Source organism: Antechinus flavipes, chromosome 3, assembly GCF_016432865.1.
Source record: "Antechinus flavipes isolate AdamAnt ecotype Samford, QLD, Australia chromosome 3, AdamAnt_v2, whole genome shotgun sequence".
Taxonomy (NCBI): Eukaryota; Metazoa; Chordata; class Mammalia; order Dasyuromorphia; family Dasyuridae; genus Antechinus; species Antechinus flavipes.
This window is the reverse complement of record NC_067400.1, coordinates 426,670,810-426,689,497: the sequence shown is the minus strand read 5'-3', so window position 1 is coordinate 426,689,497 and position 18,688 is coordinate 426,670,810. Positions and strand designations below refer to the sequence as shown.

The following is an 18,688-nucleotide window of genomic DNA, read 5'->3' as shown; positions in this document are numbered from 1 at the left end:
CCTCAAACGCCCAAACTTTCTATTTCCTCAACTTAATTCTTTTCTATTACTTACTCCTCCATCTCACCCTAATCACATAATACAGATGATCATAGAGGCAGCTGGATAGCACAATCCATACAGTGTTGCAGAGCATGGAGTAAAGACTTAAAATCTGGCCTCAGACACTTATGAGTTGTATTCCCAGGGATACCAAAACAAGTGGATCTCTTATCAAAAGTTGCTTTGAAGCAAAATGAGAAATAAAAGGAAAAGGTATTAAGAATACAAGATACTATTTTCCCATTTGTTTTTACTACCAAAAAGCATTAGATTTGGTAAAGTAAAATGTTGTTTTAAAAGCTCTCCTGTGCTAGAATAAAAAGAATACTTGAACTAAAATCAGATGGCCTGAGATTTGACACCTATTTTTTTTTTTAAACTATGGGAGTCACTTTACCTTTGTATGAAAAATTCTTTCTTTTCACATCTTTTATTTTTATATCTTCAACATTCAATATATTATAGAAAACGAACAATTGCTTGCTGAATGAATAAATTTAATCTTTAAGTTTAATTTAATTAATAAATTTAAGGTTAAAAAAATAAAAATCTTATTTTTCCTTGTTTGTCATCTTCCTTCCACTTCCACTGATACAACATGAGTTCCTGTTGTCTTAATTATTTCTATTTGTGTATCTTTTATGTTTAGCACATAGTGCATAATACCTAGTAATCACTTAATGCTTGTCAACTGATTTATCTTTGCACAATATGACTTTACCTAGTAATCACTTCATGCTTGTCAACTGATTTATCTTTGCACAATATGACTTAAGTCAGCAGACTGTCAACGTTTCTGAAAACTTGTTTTCTTCTTCCTTTCTTCTAGCTATTTTAAGGAGTATCACTCAATCTTCAACTATCCTCTTCTAAAGGAATTTGTAAATTTATTTATATTCTAAACTGGCTTGTCCACAGCTGCCATTTCTCTTTGGTTGACAAGAAGATCAAGTACTTTTTGATTTAGACTGTGTTCTCCAACTCTAAATCCTATGACTTTTCCAAAGCATAACTTTGCTTGCACATGATAGCTCTTCAACTATTTACAGATAGCTCTCATCCCCCCAACACTCCCAAAATAGCTTCTAACCTGTAAATATACAAAGTTAATTCACCTGAACTTGCAACTTGCTTATGATATTTTTTTAACCTTTTTAATTAATAATGAGTGAAGAAACACTTTATAACCTTTAGTGAGAACCATTCATATAAAAAATTTATCTAGGTGCTTTTATTTATCTGGGTGCAAGTTGCAAAACTATTCAATGGCATTAGCCAAGTCAGAATCTTCAAAAAAATTTCAATAGCCTTAATCCAATAGTATGTCGATCTATAAACATTTATGTGGATTACAAGATAATAATTTTCTTTACATAATACAGTGAATGTATCCTCTATACAGCTAAACTACACATTGCATGGCATGCAGAAGTGAGTGTGAACCATGATTCTGATGTTTACTAGGAATGTTACCATGAGAAAGTCACAACCTTTCTGAGTCTCAATCCCTCATCTCTTCCTTGGATACTCCCTGTAGTGTCTATTCCCCAGAGTTTTTGTGCAGAACAAATGAGATAATAAATGTTAAGTACTTTATAAACTTATAAAGCACTAAATAAATGTTGGTTATTATTACTAATTACTCTATTTATATTTTAAAGTATTTGCTACTTTGCCCCAGCCTTTCTCTTTTATTTTCACTATATATTAATCCCTATCCCACACTGCATGGCCTGGCCAAACTGGCATATTCTTTGTTCTTCCCATGCAGGATGCCATCTCCCATCTCTTTGGTTTTGTAAAGTTAATCTCCCAGGCCTGAAATGCAGTCCTCCATCTTTGCCCCAAAGAAATCCTTTTTTCCTTCAAGATGCAGTTAAAATTCTGTATTTTATATGAAGGCTTTATTAAATCTCGCCATGTTCTTCTTCTACAGTTATACTATAGATACTTACATAGATGGTTCATTTAACAGAATGTTAATCCTTGAGAAAAGGGGCTGTTTCATTCTTCATCTGTGTATTTAGTCCCCAGCATCTAGTGCAGCATTTAGTATGCAAGGATAGGGATAGAGATTGGATTTATGATTCCAGGGACTTATTAATATAGGTTAACATCTCTGCAATTCCCAATATGGGAGTCTTGTAGAATACTGGGAGACTATTAATTGACTTTACCAGTGTCACATATTTATCCATTATTTGTCAGAAAAAGAACTTCAAGTTCAGGCCTTTATCTAACTGTGCTATGCTGGCAAATAGTAGGCACTTAAAAAATGCTTGATTAATTGATACAATCAAGCTAATCAACATTAAGATGCAAATGAATGTTTTTTTAATGCCCTTTCTGTTCCATAGAGGATAGAGAAGTCAGATGAGATACAGTACACTGCTTTTCCCATGAAAATACTACTCTATTTTTATGGCAAGCTCTTTTCTTCTCTGATATCAATAGTGTCTGGTGTTCACTGACCCCATAACTTTCTATGGTTCTAATCTCTTACAATCTATTCCCTTTTTTTATCTCTTGGGTCCCATGGTGTTTTTACAGGCTTCTCAGTTTTCATTTGAGAAAGCTTTGTTTGTTACAGACAATACAAGCCAATCTGCATGTTTCTTTCTCTTTGGTCAATGGATTGTTTTTGAGTGTTGTGGTTATAATCTTAGACTCTTCAACATTATTTTGTAGTTTTCATTGTTTCTTAGTGCTTTAGGAATCCTATTTCACCACCAAAAGTTTTTTTTTTTTAATCTTCTAACCTACTTCTAAGCTCTGTGACACTTCCAGATGGCTGGCCTCCAAAGCAAAGCTGAGTATAGCTGAAATGAATCTGAATCTGTATTGTTATAATAATAGCCTCTCAATATTGCTTTTTGAGAACTATATTCCTTATATTCAAGCATTTTGCTATCACTTGCTTTTTTTTCTCCTCAAAAGGCATAACCAAAGCAATTCTACTTAAGGATTCCAACTAGCTGAACCCAGTTAACTGAGGATAATTAATGAGGATAATTTTCTATTATAGTGTTATTACAGTAATCCAGTGGATCCATGATTTCACTGATGTGGATACCCCCTTCATCAGTGGATATTACAACTTATTCATGGATTCTTGTCCTTGTTTTTCAATAGGTCTTCCATAGAAGATCCACCCAATACACTGAAAAACTATGGCTTTTTTATATTTCTTAAATATAAGTGGAATACATTGGCTGTTACCCCTCCATGATTTCACAAGTTTGTTGTTTTTCTTTCCAACAGTCCTTTATATCACTGGCTAAGAATGGACTATGAACAGGAATAAACTACAGCCAATTTGTGCCTACCATTCATGTTCCCATTATTCTTTGGTAATGTGTAGTAACAACCTGAATTGTTGATGATTCGTAGAATATGGTGCTGTGAAAGTTGAAATCATATGAATGTAGCCAGAAGAACATTTGGGTTTTAAAAATGGATCATTGTGTTAGGGTGAATCTTTGAATGATTGAAAATATTTTATGCATTTTCTTAAAATGCAACTTAATTTCTCTATTCCTTTATTTTTTTTTCTTTTTTCTTTTTTTTTTTTTTTTTGCAATCCCCGAAGGGAAATGCACCGTTCCCAGAAGTACTGCAATACTGGGTCGATGCGTGGAGTGGACGGAGCAAACTCCTATTCCATCTCCTAAGTTCAAAAATCCATTTAATATATTGTCCTCAGATAGAGGACATATCAGATATTAAACTGATAAGAACAGATACTACACTTGATCTTAGCCAAAAGGCCGAGAAGCGATTCTCTATTCCTTTAACTTAACTCAAACTCTGGGTCCAGCTCACTGTACACATGCAATGGCTGTCTCAAACCTGTATACAGATATATTCCTGCATCTAGCTAGATATAAAACTGAAAAACAGGCAGTTTTCATTCATTTCATTTTTTTCCAAATGGATTGTCAACTAGATCTTATGAGTAAACATGGATCCCCCTGCCATGTTTTAGAGTTTCATTCAATAGGTTAATGTTATTCAAAAATAGTAGCACTTAGAAGTCTTATAATCTATACAGGCATTCTTAACATAGAGTTGATGAACTTGTTTTAAAAAATATTTTGATAATTTCCTTTGTAATCTTACATATTTTATGAACTTAAAAACATTATTTGGAGAAAGTATCTATGCTAAAAGATTCCTTGACCATAAAATCCCTCTTCCAAATACATGAGATAATATATGTGATAGTATATTGTTATATTATTTTGCAAACCAAAATGTTGCAGTTTTCTAGAATTTTCTAGGTAACTAAACTTTTGGAGTGATGTTTCAAAAATGTTAAATGACTTGAATTTTTTTTTTCAAAACTGATTCCCTACTTATCTTCTTCAGTGAACAAAATACATTAAATGTTTATCAAAGACTCAGTAGTCTCATTATAAAAAAATTACTGAAAATGTGTTTGAACAGTATTTTTAAAAAGCTACTGGGGACACTTGGGCTTTACAATGACCTTTCCCTGAATTCCTGTAAATGATTATGTTTTCTAGGATGAAATGCTATTTTCCTTTTCTTACAGGTGAACTGTTTTCTATGGGGTCAGTCTTTTGTCTTTATCTACTTCTACATGTAATTTTGGTTGCCACTTTAGCCTTCTCCTGTCTCTTGCTCTTTTATCTCCTTTTGGCTATTACTGTTGGCTGTTCCCAGAAACTGTTTTACCTTCTTACAGATTCGTGGCTATTTAGGTGCTGGAATCTGACATCTAAGATAACTGAGGCATTACTATACTATTTTGAATTGCAAAGGCAACAGAATTATTATCTTTATTAAAAAAAAAAGTTCTATGTTAGAAAAGTTCCAGCAATGATGGTTCGTAAGGAAAAAAATCAGAGTCTAGAAGGAAATTTTGGAATGTAGCATTAGTCGTAGGAAGATGTTATAAATAAATGTTGTCATAAAGGGAAATTGGGGATTGGGGAAAAAATATAACCATGAGTAAGGGAAAATGGGGAAAGATAACCAGAGAAGACTTTGCCTTAAGGAGAAACACTTGAGAAACCAGTTTCTAGGGACAACTTGATAATTTAAAAGAGACTGTAATAATTTTACCTGTAACAGCTGGCATATAATTTTTTCTCTTTTCTATGTTTTAGATAAATGTCTGCCATTTTCTCTTTGGTTTCAATAAAATAAGGCTGCTCTGGTGTGACATTTCGGAGCATGCTTAAGGCTCGTTCAACTTCTCCTTGAGCAAGAGCTAGGTCTGCATTAGCAATAGTAACACGCAATTCTTCAGGTGTTCCAGAAAATTCATTGATGGCATCTTGCAAAATTTTTGCTGCTTCATGCTATTTAGATGAAATGAAAACATCATCTCAAGATGTATAAAAATAAATGTACATCAGAAGGGGTAAATTTTCAATTATGATTAAATTACATAAACTAAACTAGATAAATATGGCATGGACAAGAATGATTTACGATGTCAGAATAAGATAAAAAGAAAATAAGTTGTTCATACCCTACCAAAAAAACCCCAGAAAGACTGACATAAAATAATTTCTTCCTCTGAAACAATTGAAAAGAAAGGAAGACAGTGATAATACTGGGAAGAAGCATGAGAGTTTAACTCTCATTCATTTCCAGTGAAATGGTATAAAAGTAGGTAATCTGTGACAGTCAGATGAAGATGATATTAGGAATCTGAGAAGATGACTATGTCTACAATCTCTTTTATAAGGGAAAGATATAGAGAATTAATATGTATGGAAGAGTATTTCTAAACAGTATTTTCCAGTGAAATAATAAGGTATAATGTAGAATTTAAGGAAGGGGAGTAGTAGGTCATGAAGGGATTTGAAAGCCAAAACAGAATTTCTTATTTGAACCTACAAGTCATAAGGAGTCAACTGAGTTTACTTATTAGAGGCATAACATATATAGACATGCTTTAAGAAGATAAGTTTGGCATATAAGTGAAAGATGGACTGCAGTGGGAAGAGTCTGGAGGTAAAGAGACCAAACAGTAGGTTATAATAATATTCTAGGCATGATAATATGAGGGTCTGAACCAGAATGGTAGCAGTATCTGAGAACAGAAGGTGTGAAGTACGCTAGAGATATTACAAAGGCAAAACAGTTCTTAGAAACACATTGGCTATGGCGGTTGAGAAAGAGTGAGTCAAGTATGATACCTAAATTGTAGGTGTAAGTAACTGGTAGGACAGTGGTAATCTTATTAATAATGGGAAAGTTAAAAAGAGAATTTGGGAAAAGAGTTTTTATTAATTTTTGGCAAGTTGATTTTAAGATGTAAGACATCTAGTTCAAGATATACAATAGGCAGGTAGAAATGTGGGAATGTAGATCAGCAGAGAGTTTACAGTGGTAGATCATGAATTTAAGAATCATTAGCATAATCATTAGCAGACCTTCTCTTCTTCCTTTATGCTATTTCACTTGATAATTGAATTCATGGGAGCTAAAGAGTTCATCAAATGAAATTGTATAGAGTGATAAGAGCTGAACAAAATTCTGTAGACTACTCATATTTAGTGATGTGATCTAGAAAAAGATACAATTAAGGAGCCTGAGAAGAAGTGGTCAGATAGGTAGGGGGAGAAATAGAAGAAGAGTAGTAGTAATATGAAAATTTATAGAGAATAGAGTATCAAGAAAAATAAGAGGGTTATTGACTGTGTCAAAGGCTGTAGAAAGGTCAAGAAGAAAGAGAATTAAGAAAAGGATTTGGAACTAAAAAGATCATTTGTCAATTTGGAAGGACTAAGTTTACTTAAATGATGTAGTCAGAAGCCATAGTATAGACTTAAAAGAATCTAAGAGGCAGTAGAGAAGCAGGCAATAGTCAGAAAGAGACTGAAGTGAAAGAGTAAAGATGACAGAGGAGACAATCTGCTGGAGAAGAGAGGATGGAGTGGGATTACTTGTTCATGTCCAGGAGTTTGCCTTGTTAAAGAGAAGGGCCATCTCATTATGGAATGAGGAATGAAGGGGGAAATAGTAACTTCTGGGAGATGTGACTTGAAGAGGAGGGAAAAGAGGAACACATTGATGAAGTCTCAATTTTTTCAGTAAAATATGAGGCAAGATTCTTAGCTGAGAAATTAGTAGACGAGGAGCAATGGGCTGTTGTGGTGAGTAGAACAGTAAGTCAATCAGACAGGAAAAAAAAAAAAAAGATTGCCTTGCTGTAATGAGGGTCCAGTTGAGTTTACATAATATAAGTTTGAAATGGATTCAGTAAGGATGGTTTTGTGACTTTCTCAAACTTCATTTGGCAGTAACAGAGTAGAAGCAAAGGCATTGGATGGGAATAATCCAGGACTGAAGCTTAGTAGAGCACACTGGTGATAGCATAAGGGGGAAAGGGACTTAAAGAGAAAAGGACAATGTAGAAGTGAACTGGTTTACCACAGGATCAGAATAGGAAAGGAAGGAAAATAAAGCCAGTGCAGGGATGATGACTTGCCGAAGAATAGTGAGGATGAAGGACAGGACTTGGAATTGCAAGGCAGAGGGAATGACAACATATTTTAATTAGATGAGAATATCAAAATTCATAAACCTGGAAGTGAAGCATTTATAGATGAAGGCAAGATCCACGTAGTTAAGATGTGGTAGAATGGTCATGAGAAATAATCAAGTTGAGGAAGGAGGAGATAAAGGTTTGAAGAAGTATCAATATTATATGTTCAAGTTACCTAATATGAGGGCAAGAGTTGAGGAGAAGAGAAAGATAGGATTTGGCAAATGATTAGATATATTGGGAGAGGAAGAATGAGGACTTAAGGATGAAAACCAGGGAGATCAAAGGATGGTGGTAAACTCAGAATAAACAGAGAAGTAAGCATTTGTTGAATTGAATATCATAGAAACATTATAATATTAATTTGTTTAATCAATAGTAGCTAAGATGGTATAGAGACCCTATCTGTCTTCACATTACTTAAAAGTAATGTGCTTTTAGATAAGATTCAATATGATAAAGTGATAAGAGTATCAGTTCTAGAGTAAGAGGGCTTGGGTTAAAATTCTGTCTGACGTTGACTTGGACAAATTTTTAAACTTTCCTAGAGCTCAGTTTCCTCAACTATAAAATAAAAGGATGGACTACATGACATTTGAGACTCCTTCCAATTTTAAATCTACTAAATTATTCAGAATACTTAGTAAGTTTCTCCTAAAATAAAATGCAAGTGGCTCTAATTAAAGGTAATAAAAAAAATTCTTGAATCTGTTGGTAGAAAGGAATGATTCTTGTTTTGTGCTTATTGTTAAATAAGATTGTCCAATTACACTACTGACCAGTTTCTTTGAATTACATCTCTACCTACCTGTTCTCCATTTAAGCGATGAGCATCTACCAATTCAAGAAAGATTGACAAACGATGACTTGCATCAACCTCATACTTTTGGGATTTAAATTTTGAAGCTCCAATTCTTCTCATCCCGGGTAAACTCATTGCCATATGCAAAGTTTTAACAGCTTCTGCTATTTGTCCCATTTTCTTCTGTGCCTGGGCTTTTATTAAATGATATAAAGGATATTCTCTTATCTGAAAATATTTTGATATGCTTTAATTATTTGGAGATAATTTAAAAATTTTGAAATAACAATACACATTACACATTTAAGATGAATGAAATTATTTAGGAAAATAAAGTTTACTTTTTTTTTTGGTAATGAGATTTGATTTCTTTCCTCTTTTTCACATTTATACACTATTCACTTAGGGAAGACAAATATAAGAAAATCATCACTACTGAAGATCTCCAAATGTCCATCCCCTACAGAGCAGTAAGATTGTTTACTTTTATTTTCAGACTAAAAACATAAGCCCCAACAACCTTTAATAGAACTATCATTCATAAATTGCTATTGAGTTTTATGGGTTCTCATGGTAAAGAAGCTAAGTATACAAAGTTTATGCTGGAGGTGATAAAGTCCTTAAAGATAAAATCTCAAGATATCTTGAAGAGAAGAAAATTTAAAAAATAGAAAAAAGCTCATGTACAACATTTTCACTTAAGAAGACATTAACAATTATTGACCCATATGTCTGCTTTCTCATCTTTTTATATAAAACCTTTATGAAAACTGTTTAGGCACACATTGAAGACATTCCAAATGAAATCATAAGGGAATATAAGACAAGCTTTCATAGGAAGTTTGCTAAAGCCAAGTGTATTTTTATAATCATAAAGATGACTGAGAATTACAGAAATAGATTTTGAGAAAGCATTTGGAACAGCTCTCTTTTCAGCAGCAAAGTACTAGACATAAATTGTTTACCCACTGATATAAGATCATAAAAATATTATTTTGTGGTGTGAAATGACAAATTTATGTGAAATGATGAAAAATGAAATGTGAAATGATTACAACAAAGTAAGTAAAAAAATAAAATCACTAAAAGGAAGATGAAACTTGAATAATGGAAAAATCAATGTAGGTACCTAGAGAAGAGATAATGAAATACACTTCTTAATTTCACAGCAGACAGATTTGCTCCATTAGCACAGAATATCCTATATACTGTCAAACACAGTTACTGTACTGGATGTTTTTATTTATCTGCTGTTGTTTTTTGCCCACAACTCACCCATTCTTGAAAACTTTCACTCATGATCCATCCATCTTCATAAGCTTTCACCCTATATATATCTCTTTCCTTTCCTGGTTAAATTTCTGGAGAAGCACATCTACAATTGCTATCTCAACTTCCTTTCTTTTCTTTTTAACTGTCTGCAGTCTGCCTTTTGACTTCATCATTCAACAAAAACTGAAACAAGTCTCCAAAATTACCAATCATCTCTTACCTGCTAAATTTAATAGCTTTTTCTCAATTTTCATCCTTCTTGACTTCTCTGAAACTTTAAGATCATCAATCAGTCCTTTCTCCTTGACACTCTATTCTCTGATTTTCACAACAATGCTCTCTCCAAGTTTTCTTTCTCCCCAACTAGCCTTTTCCTTTGAAATAAGTTTAAAACTGAACTCACTCTTCAATGCCAGGGGACACAATGTTAGAGGATAATTATATATAAATAACCAGGACAAAATATCCATCTCTCTATATTCATATATAATATACATCTCTATTATATATCTATCTATATATAACAAAATATATATCTACATATCAGCTCCATATATCTACATGCTTACTTATGCCATGAAATGATGACAAAATGACAAGAAAATATGTGTTAAAAATAAATAAATAAAAAGTTTCAAAACAAAAAAATAAAGAAACAAAAAACCCAAAATGACAAGACAGAATTTAATTATGACATCATTCTACAAAACACATTATACCACAATTCAAAATTTCTCAGTCATACAAAATCTGTGACAGGATTTACCAACATTTTTTTTTTATGGTTTAATTAATTTAAAAATTCTTACTTCACTCTAAAATAAAATGTATAAGGTAAATTTAAATAATAAGTGAAAAAATTGCTTTAAAATTAAATAATTCTTAAAATTTACTTTAAGTTCCATGGAGAGTAATAGTCTTAACCATTTAAGTCTGGAGAACTCACCTCAAAATTATAACTCAGACAAAGTTCAAGAGATTGAGAGCACAATTTAAAATTATCTTGAGATAAATAAACTTGAGCCATAAGAAGATGAGCATCTGCATAGGAACGATTGTGCTCTAGACAGTGCTGTAGGTTACTATAGGATGCTTCAATATCACCTAATAATGCAAACAAAACATTACAAAAAACTATAATTGAAACATTTAAGAATTTAGGGATATTTCTATAGGAGACAACTGTTAAATTCAAAACATATCTCCGAATGATTGATTTTTTTATCACAAAGACAAAGCTACAGGTTGGTCAGATTTGTTCTATACTATAAAACTATATCTTTAATTCACATTAGTCAAAAGATAAGTATAAATAACTATCATGAGCTCCTTTTCAGTTCTGATAAGAAGGTTAGAGCTTGGCCTAAAGGTAACAGGTTGGTGATAATTCTAGGAGTAAAGGGATATTGAAGACTTTTATCTACCATTGACTTAGTAGAGTTCACAAATGATAACAGCTTATGAAAATATTTTTGCTCTGAACAGTTGTATTCAATGCTCCTTTAGCTGGAACACATGTGAAAGTTTTTGTTTTCTGGAGGGAAGATATGGTACCCAGGGAATCTTTAATTAAATGAGCTTGATTCCTACAAAATTCATTAACTAAGATATCACTAGATTGTGGTAAATATATATATTAATTTTTAGGATAAAGAAAAAATGCTGAATGAATTAACTGAAATGAATTAACCTTTAATGAATTAAAGGAGTCCTCAGTTTTATCATACAAAAATAGCTCAATGAAAATAACATCAATGACTATAACTGATGAATAAGAAATTTGAGAGTGAACCCTGAGGGATGAATCTTAGTATCTAGTCTAGGGATTTCAAAATGAATTTTTCTAAGTCTGGTCATATGAGTATATAATTTAATTAATAATTATTGTGAAGATAGAGATATCAATAGTACTGAGAAAATTTGCTGATTCTTAAAACTTTCCATTTGCATTGCACTTTCACTTTTATAGAAGAGAAAATGGATACCCAAAGAAGTTATGTAACTCCCAGTATACCATAGAGCTACTTACTAGTGGTAGAGCTAGACTTTGAAACCAAATTTCCTGATTCACAGTCCAGTGTGCTTTTCCTATTCCACATAATAAAAATTACTGGATTAGATGGTAAGCTCCTTAAAACTAATTTCTTCCCTAAGAGCTCTTAGGACTAATTAATTTTTATTTAGCATACAAACCTGTTTGAGCCTAAAAAAGAAGTATTAAATGCTATCTGTGTTTATATTTATACCTACATAGCTTCTGTGATAACTCTGCTATCTTTAGAAGTTAAAAAAGCTGGTCAAAGAAGGTAACTACTTAATGTATTCCAATTATCTACAAAACAATACTTGTAGTCACAACTGCCTGTATCTGAAGTACCAATCTAGACTTGATGTTCTCATACAGTCTCTAGCCTGATTTAATTGTGTTCTTCCCAGAATCTATTTTATGATCAATGTTTAGTACTAGTTAATCAAATCTAAAGATATGATTATATACTTTATTTTAATTTTAATCAAATATACATACATATACACGAAGGGCAACCATATAATTTATTTAACCCATTGAAAATTCACCTTGTCAATTAATAGGCAAAAATGTCACTTAAGGAAATTTAATTTTAAAAAATATACACATACACACACACATACACACAGCTACCTGATAAATATTTCACTTTTGCAATTAGGAAAACAGCTTGCAGAAGACCTGGTACGGTTCTTACAATAGTCTCTAAGACTGAGGCACAGTGTCTGAGAAGCAGAGAAGGTGGTTGTCCAGGGCTTGCAGGCTAACAATAAAAACAAATTAGAAGATTAACTCTTACCATACATTTATAATGCTTTCCTCCAACAGAACATACAAATTCTTATTCTCTGCAAGAAGACTTTAGTTCAAGTCTTACCTCTGAAATATATTGGCTAATATATTTAAGTTCAATTTTCCCAGAAATTTTTGATAAACAGTGTTTTCCCCAATAATTAGTGTTTGGGGGTTGATTTGAATTATGATATTGTATCTTATGTTTCTGTTTCACTGATCAATTTCTGTTTTTTAAAATATATATCCATTAAAAAAAATCATCACTGTGGTATAGCCTCATATGATTCAGTAGTGCTAGATCCCTTCCTTCCTATGGTTTCCTCCTTCTGATTTCCTCCTCATGATTTCCTTTGAGATACCTTTTGTTTTTTTACTTTCTTGTTGTTAGTATTTTGTTTAGTTATCTAAAATAATCCTATGGTAGTATGATTAGCAGGACAATGATTTGTAAATTAATTTATGTAGTTTTATCATAAATTATACTACTTATTTTTTCAATTAATTTTAGTTGAATATTTAGATGGTTTATTAGTAAAATAACAATCTGCAAAAAGTGATCACTTTTTTCTTCTCTATGCTTATTTACTCAATTCTTTTTTCTGGCCTTATTGCTAATAAATTTCTAGAATTATTTCAAGAAATAGTGGCAATAATACTCTTGATACAGAAAATCAGATACATGGGCTCAGTTTTACTATGAACTAACAGGGAGGCTAGATACTTTTCATGAGTTTCAGCTAAATCAATCACTAAAATAAAAGGAACCAATATTACTTACCTGAGTTGGACAGAAATTCAGATACTCTGTAACAATTTCTAATAAAAAGTCAGGATTTAACTTTTCAAAGTATTGTATACCAAATGGTAAGGCTTGCAAGTCAGAGAAATGTGTATCCAGGACATCATTTAACAAATTAATAACCTCTTCTTGTGGTTTATGTTCCTTCATGGCTAGTACTGCATGCAAAAAGGTCAATTCCTAAAAGAATAAGTAGTTTTATTTAGGAATATTGTGATTGAGATTTGGAGTAGACATGTAAAATGCTATTAATGAGTAATTTTTATGCTCTAATATAATCATTAGCTTCCATATTTGAAGTTAAAAAGCTTTCAGTCATATATAATTTTGCACATAGCTAATAAACAAAGAGCTTGCTTGATATTAAATAAAAAACTATTATGCATTGATAAAATACTGTCTTTACTAGACAGAAAGCTTGATTTTTAAGTCTCATTTTTTCAAATTTGCATTTGCCTTGCATTATTAACTATAAGTACCTAGCTGAAATAAAATCTTACCGCAGTTTTCCCAATGGACTGCTGAATTTCATTTAGGAATTCAAGTTGATGACCTGCATCCTGTATTTGCCCTTCTATTAGCTGACATCGAATAATTCCTATAAAAGAGGAAAACTATTCAAACTTAGTATCATCTTTGCAATATCTCCAAACTAAAATTAACTCAAGGGACTTCAGATTGAAGTAAAATACTATTTTGTCACATTTTGCCAAAAAGAGAGACTGGTATGGTCAGTTTCTTATTATTTAGTAGCTTACACAAAAGAAAATGGTATCTACCTTGAGATTATTTAATTATAAATTAGATTAAAAAGATTTTATATTTGGAGAAAATAATATTTTGTTGTATACAATAAAATATTATTTTCTCCAAACATCATTTTGAAATGTTCTTTGCTATTTGATTATAAGGAATTAGAGAATTAGATGAAAAATAGTAAAATAGTAAAAAATAAGTAAAATAAGCATCATCCCCAACTCCCCCCACCATGTATAAACAATTCAAATTTTACAGAAAAGAATTTAGAACTTATAGAATTGATAAAATAGGGACCATAGCCAGCTGCTATACATGCCAATAATTCTATTTTCCCATCAACTGTTATATAAAAATGGAAAAGTTTCTTTCAGCCAAAATGACTTGAATATAATGAAGTATATGTAAGAGAACTTGCATAAGCATGCCCCTACATGATGTTTATATAATTGCCTCTCAAAATTATCCTCCTCTGTTGCTTAGGCAGAACAGAGAAAAAAGAGGGGGGAAAACATTAAAAAAAATTAAAACAGAAAGCTATTCAAAATTATTACATTTTTCTATTAGCTGTGATTTCATCAGTGCAGATGAACTTCTGATGAGGAAAACTTTATCAATACAGATTAGCAGCTTATCTATAATTAAGGGTATGTAATAAATACTTTTATGGGCTCTAGCTTTTAAAATTTTCAATATATTTATACTTCAGAAATCATCAAATGCTACAAATCGGGGCTTGATTTGTTATTTTGTTGATTGTCTAGATTTTAAAGTGTTGGGAAAACTCATTAAATATGTAGTTTAAATTTAAAAGCGTATTGTAGTACATTTCTCTCTCTCCCCACTCCTACCCTACTACTTAGAGCTGGTTGTTGCACATTTAGGAGCATATCATTATTTAGTTTTAAGAGTTCTGCCTGAGACATTGAGAGGGTATGTTATTTACTGATAGTAACAGAGCTATCATATTAGAATTGGCACTTGAATACAGATCTTCCAGATTCTAAGGTCATTTTTTCTCTCTTAAAAAGTAACCTAATTAGAAATACTCAGTGAAAAAAGTATGCAGTTCTGTTTCTATACATTATTTATAAATATTCAGAGAACCTTATGGAGTACTGGTAAAAGCAAAAGCAGTTCCATATCTTTAACCAAATTTGTGACTGAAATAAAAGTTCTCTACTTATCTCAGTAGTAGTGAATGAGTTGCCTCTACTTATTGGAAAGACTTTATATGTATTAGTAAATTTCCATATACTTGGAGGAAAATGTCCACAATATCTTTAAATATATTTATTTATACATTCACTGCATCCTGTATTCAGCAACAAAATATTATTTTCTCCAATCATGTTCTTTATAACTTTTTATGAAGTATTCTAATTCAATATCTAATTCAACAATGATCATACTATTCCCTCTTTTGGCAAAATATGACAAAATAATATTTTACTTTAGTCTGAAGTCCTTTGAAAGTTCTTTAATGCTTTAGTCTAAAATCCTTTGAAAAGAGTATACAGCTACATGACTTTATTTTCCGTGGCACTTAATATTAAAGATTAAGGGTTATCTTTATTGTTTTGTTAGTCAGTAAATCATATGTAATTCTGACATATTTCTTTAACTCTCCTGAAACAATTTCTTGTACCAAAATCTTTTTATATCATTCTTATCAAATATAAAAGATGATGCCTGATCAGACTAGGATAATGATTAGAGTAATAATAAGAATATGAAAATAAGTTGCATCTGTCAATTCCCCATATTAATGAAATCATAGGTTTAATGCCTATCCCTATCTCTTAAGATGACTATCAGATTTGCTTTTCTGAATTCATTTGAGATGTGATTCATTTTAACAACTCATTTTAATGGTGTCAATCTTTATATTTCACAAATATTTCTAGAAAACAATGCTAGCAACTTTCTGATCCATTTGTTAAAAGAAATATCTCCAGAGCTCATCTCATTTTTAACTGGTGGGAGAAGAGAAACCTTAAACGGAGTAGTTAAAGAAGAATTTGATGATTTTAGGAAAGTAATTCTCAGAGTCCACCAAAAGTTAAGTGATTATTATTTTTTAATCAATTGAGTGGTTATGTGAACTTTCTTACTATGTTTTCTTACTATGGAATTCTATCTTTTTGGAGAAAATACTATAAGTTATGTGAGAAAAATGGCTTTGATTAAGAGATTTGCAAAGGCATGATGGATTTCTGTACCTCTAGATTTTCCATATAGGGAAACTTAGAATTAATCTGAGATTTCAGAAATGAGTTAATATTTTAAATCTTCACTAAGATATATTTTAGGTTCTTTTTTGTGTCCAGTCACTTGAATAGAAAAGAAAGCTTAATAGTTCACATTTCTATTTTACAGATATGAAAACTGGAGACCAAGACTAAGTAAATTGTTATAGTATGTTAGAGATAGAAGGGATTTTGCCAATCATCTATTTTATATACCTTTGTGCAGATGGGGAAATAAAGGTGGGGAAAAATGGTTTGAACAAACCAGTGTTTTACAAGTCATTCATTAACAGCAGAGATGGGATATGATTTTAGGTTAATCACATTCAAGTCCAGTGCTCTTTCTCTTTGGTCCTTTATTGAAATAGTCTTCTGATTAGTTTCTCGGTATCCAATTCCCTTTCCAATCCATCTTCTACAAGTGTGCAAAACTGATATATTTCTAAATCATAAATGTAATCACAATACTCCTTCTCAAGAACAATAAGAAGCTCTCTTTTGTCTTTAGGATATAGTTATTCTTAGATTTGAAAGCCCTTCACAATCTTACTCCAGCCTACTTTTCCATGCTTAATGAATCTTATTCTCCTTACTTCACTCTATATTCCAAGTCAGACTAACTTACTTGCTATTGAGGACATTCCATTTCTCATCTTGGTGCCTCTGAACAGCTCATTCACCATGTTCAGAATGTATGTTCTCCTCACCTCTGTCTTAAGGAATCTTTGGCTTCAAGACAGACACCCTATAAGAAGGTGAAACTTTTCCCCCCCAACTTCTAATACCATTCCTCCAACAATGACTTTGCATAAACTTTACATTTAATTTTCTGTGTACATGGCTTTATTCCCAAGGGAATGTAAATGCACTAAGAGCAGAAATGGCTTTATGGTTTTTTCCCCTTTTATTCATAGTGCCAAGCACATGTACACAACAGAAACTTAATAAATGCTTATTGACGCAATAACAGTTAAATAATTATGAAACTACTCTAATTGTTATCAATAAATCTTCCATCTATTTCTCACTTTCCAATACCAATAATTTGTTTAAATAGATCAAGTAGGAATTGTATAAATTACACATCTTTTTTTCTCACTTTTATTCTTCAAGTTTTTGTATTAATTTTTATATTTGCTCAAACAAGTCCGACTATAACAGACAGATGATTAAGGAATAATCCTCTATTGTGTATCTCATTATCTGTGTACACACTACATCCCTATGATAAACTTCTTGAGAGCAAAAGACAAGACTGTTTTGTGGTTGCATTCCCAATGCTTAGCATAGGTCTTATACATTGTATCACTTAAATTATTGGTGAATGAGTGACTTCCACATCCAAAATGGGTCATTTCTTCCCTGAAAAGATATAATCAATGCCAATGACTTTCAAATGATGTTAGTTGATGCTTGCTCTGTTCCATGTATTCAGATTGTTTTCTCAAACATTAAGTCCATGATGCACAGCTGTGAGGCTTCTGTAGTCTACAAAAAAAGATCTTGGTGTTTTTTATTCCTTATGCCCTCAAGTTTTACAATATATTTTTCATTTTTCTAACTATTCCCACTTTGGCATGAAATCAACAATGATTTACTGAATCTTACTTATTAGGTTTTCCATTTAATTTTTCTATCTCTTTCTTTCCATAATAAGATATATCGATCCATAAGGTTAAATTATTTTCATGTTGAACTTTTGGCAAATTTTAAACTACAGTAAGAAACTAAAGAATATCCAATTAAATGTTTCTTACTGCTTTTTATTGCATAATAAAACCAATTCTGCCAAATTTTTCTTCTTTGCTTCTTCAAAGAAACTGAGCCATGCTTCCATTTAACTATGGTATTCTCCTATCTTCTGGTTTCATTTATAGTGATAATGCCATGATTCATATGACTAATTTCTGTAATGATACAAGTACTCATTGTTTATTGGGAAAGGATCTTAATATTTTAGTGCCAATAGCATAAATTATTATTTTAGAATATTAAAAATTTTATGATCTTTTAGCAAATTCTATCTTCATTTTCTGTCATCACTATAAAATATAAGTGGCACAAGACTAAGGTCTATTTTACATTTTTTTTTTTGGTTTCATAAGTTGTCATGGATTCATCATCAAATGGACAGTCTACTAGCAATGATCCTCTAAAAACAGACACAGTATATTGCTAAAAGTATATCTGAATTATTTTCTGCATGGTAGACCTTCCCAGGATTTATACTTTGCTAGTGAAGAGGGGATCCCGAAACTCTAAAAATACTTGAAGGAGAAAATCTCCTTCAAATCTGCCTCAGTGAGGGACCCTGCCATGTTAGCTATAAAAGGAATTCCAATCCTACAGAATTGAAGAAACTCATTGAATTCTATTCAAATTCAGCTCAAGCTGAATCCCAGATTGTAGAACTCCACCC

At 31.7% G+C, this 18,688-nt stretch overlaps 1 protein-coding gene and 1 non-coding gene across 2 annotated transcripts in view; both read right to left on the bottom strand.

The window, feature by feature from the left end:
• Positions 1 to 18,688, bottom strand: part of TTC21B (tetratricopeptide repeat domain 21B) — a 97,687-nt gene that overhangs the window by 59,124 nt on the left and 19,875 nt on the right. Inside the window, exons 10-15 of the mRNA XM_051986237.1 lie at positions 13,765 to 13,862; positions 13,244 to 13,444; positions 12,304 to 12,433; positions 10,588 to 10,745; positions 8,376 to 8,597; positions 5,131 to 5,369 (exon numbers count right to left, since the gene is read on the bottom strand). Of these exons, the coding sequence (XP_051842197.1) occupies positions 5,131 to 5,369; positions 8,376 to 8,597; positions 10,588 to 10,745; positions 12,304 to 12,433; positions 13,244 to 13,444; positions 13,765 to 13,862 (1,048 nt within the window). The remainder of the gene's footprint in view (positions 1 to 5,130; positions 5,370 to 8,375; positions 8,598 to 10,587; positions 10,746 to 12,303; positions 12,434 to 13,243; positions 13,445 to 13,764; positions 13,863 to 18,688) is intronic.
• On the bottom strand, positions 3,631 to 3,821 carry LOC127558573 (U2 spliceosomal RNA). The gene has a single exon (XR_007952942.1). It is a non-coding gene; the product is annotated as a U2 spliceosomal RNA (small nuclear RNA).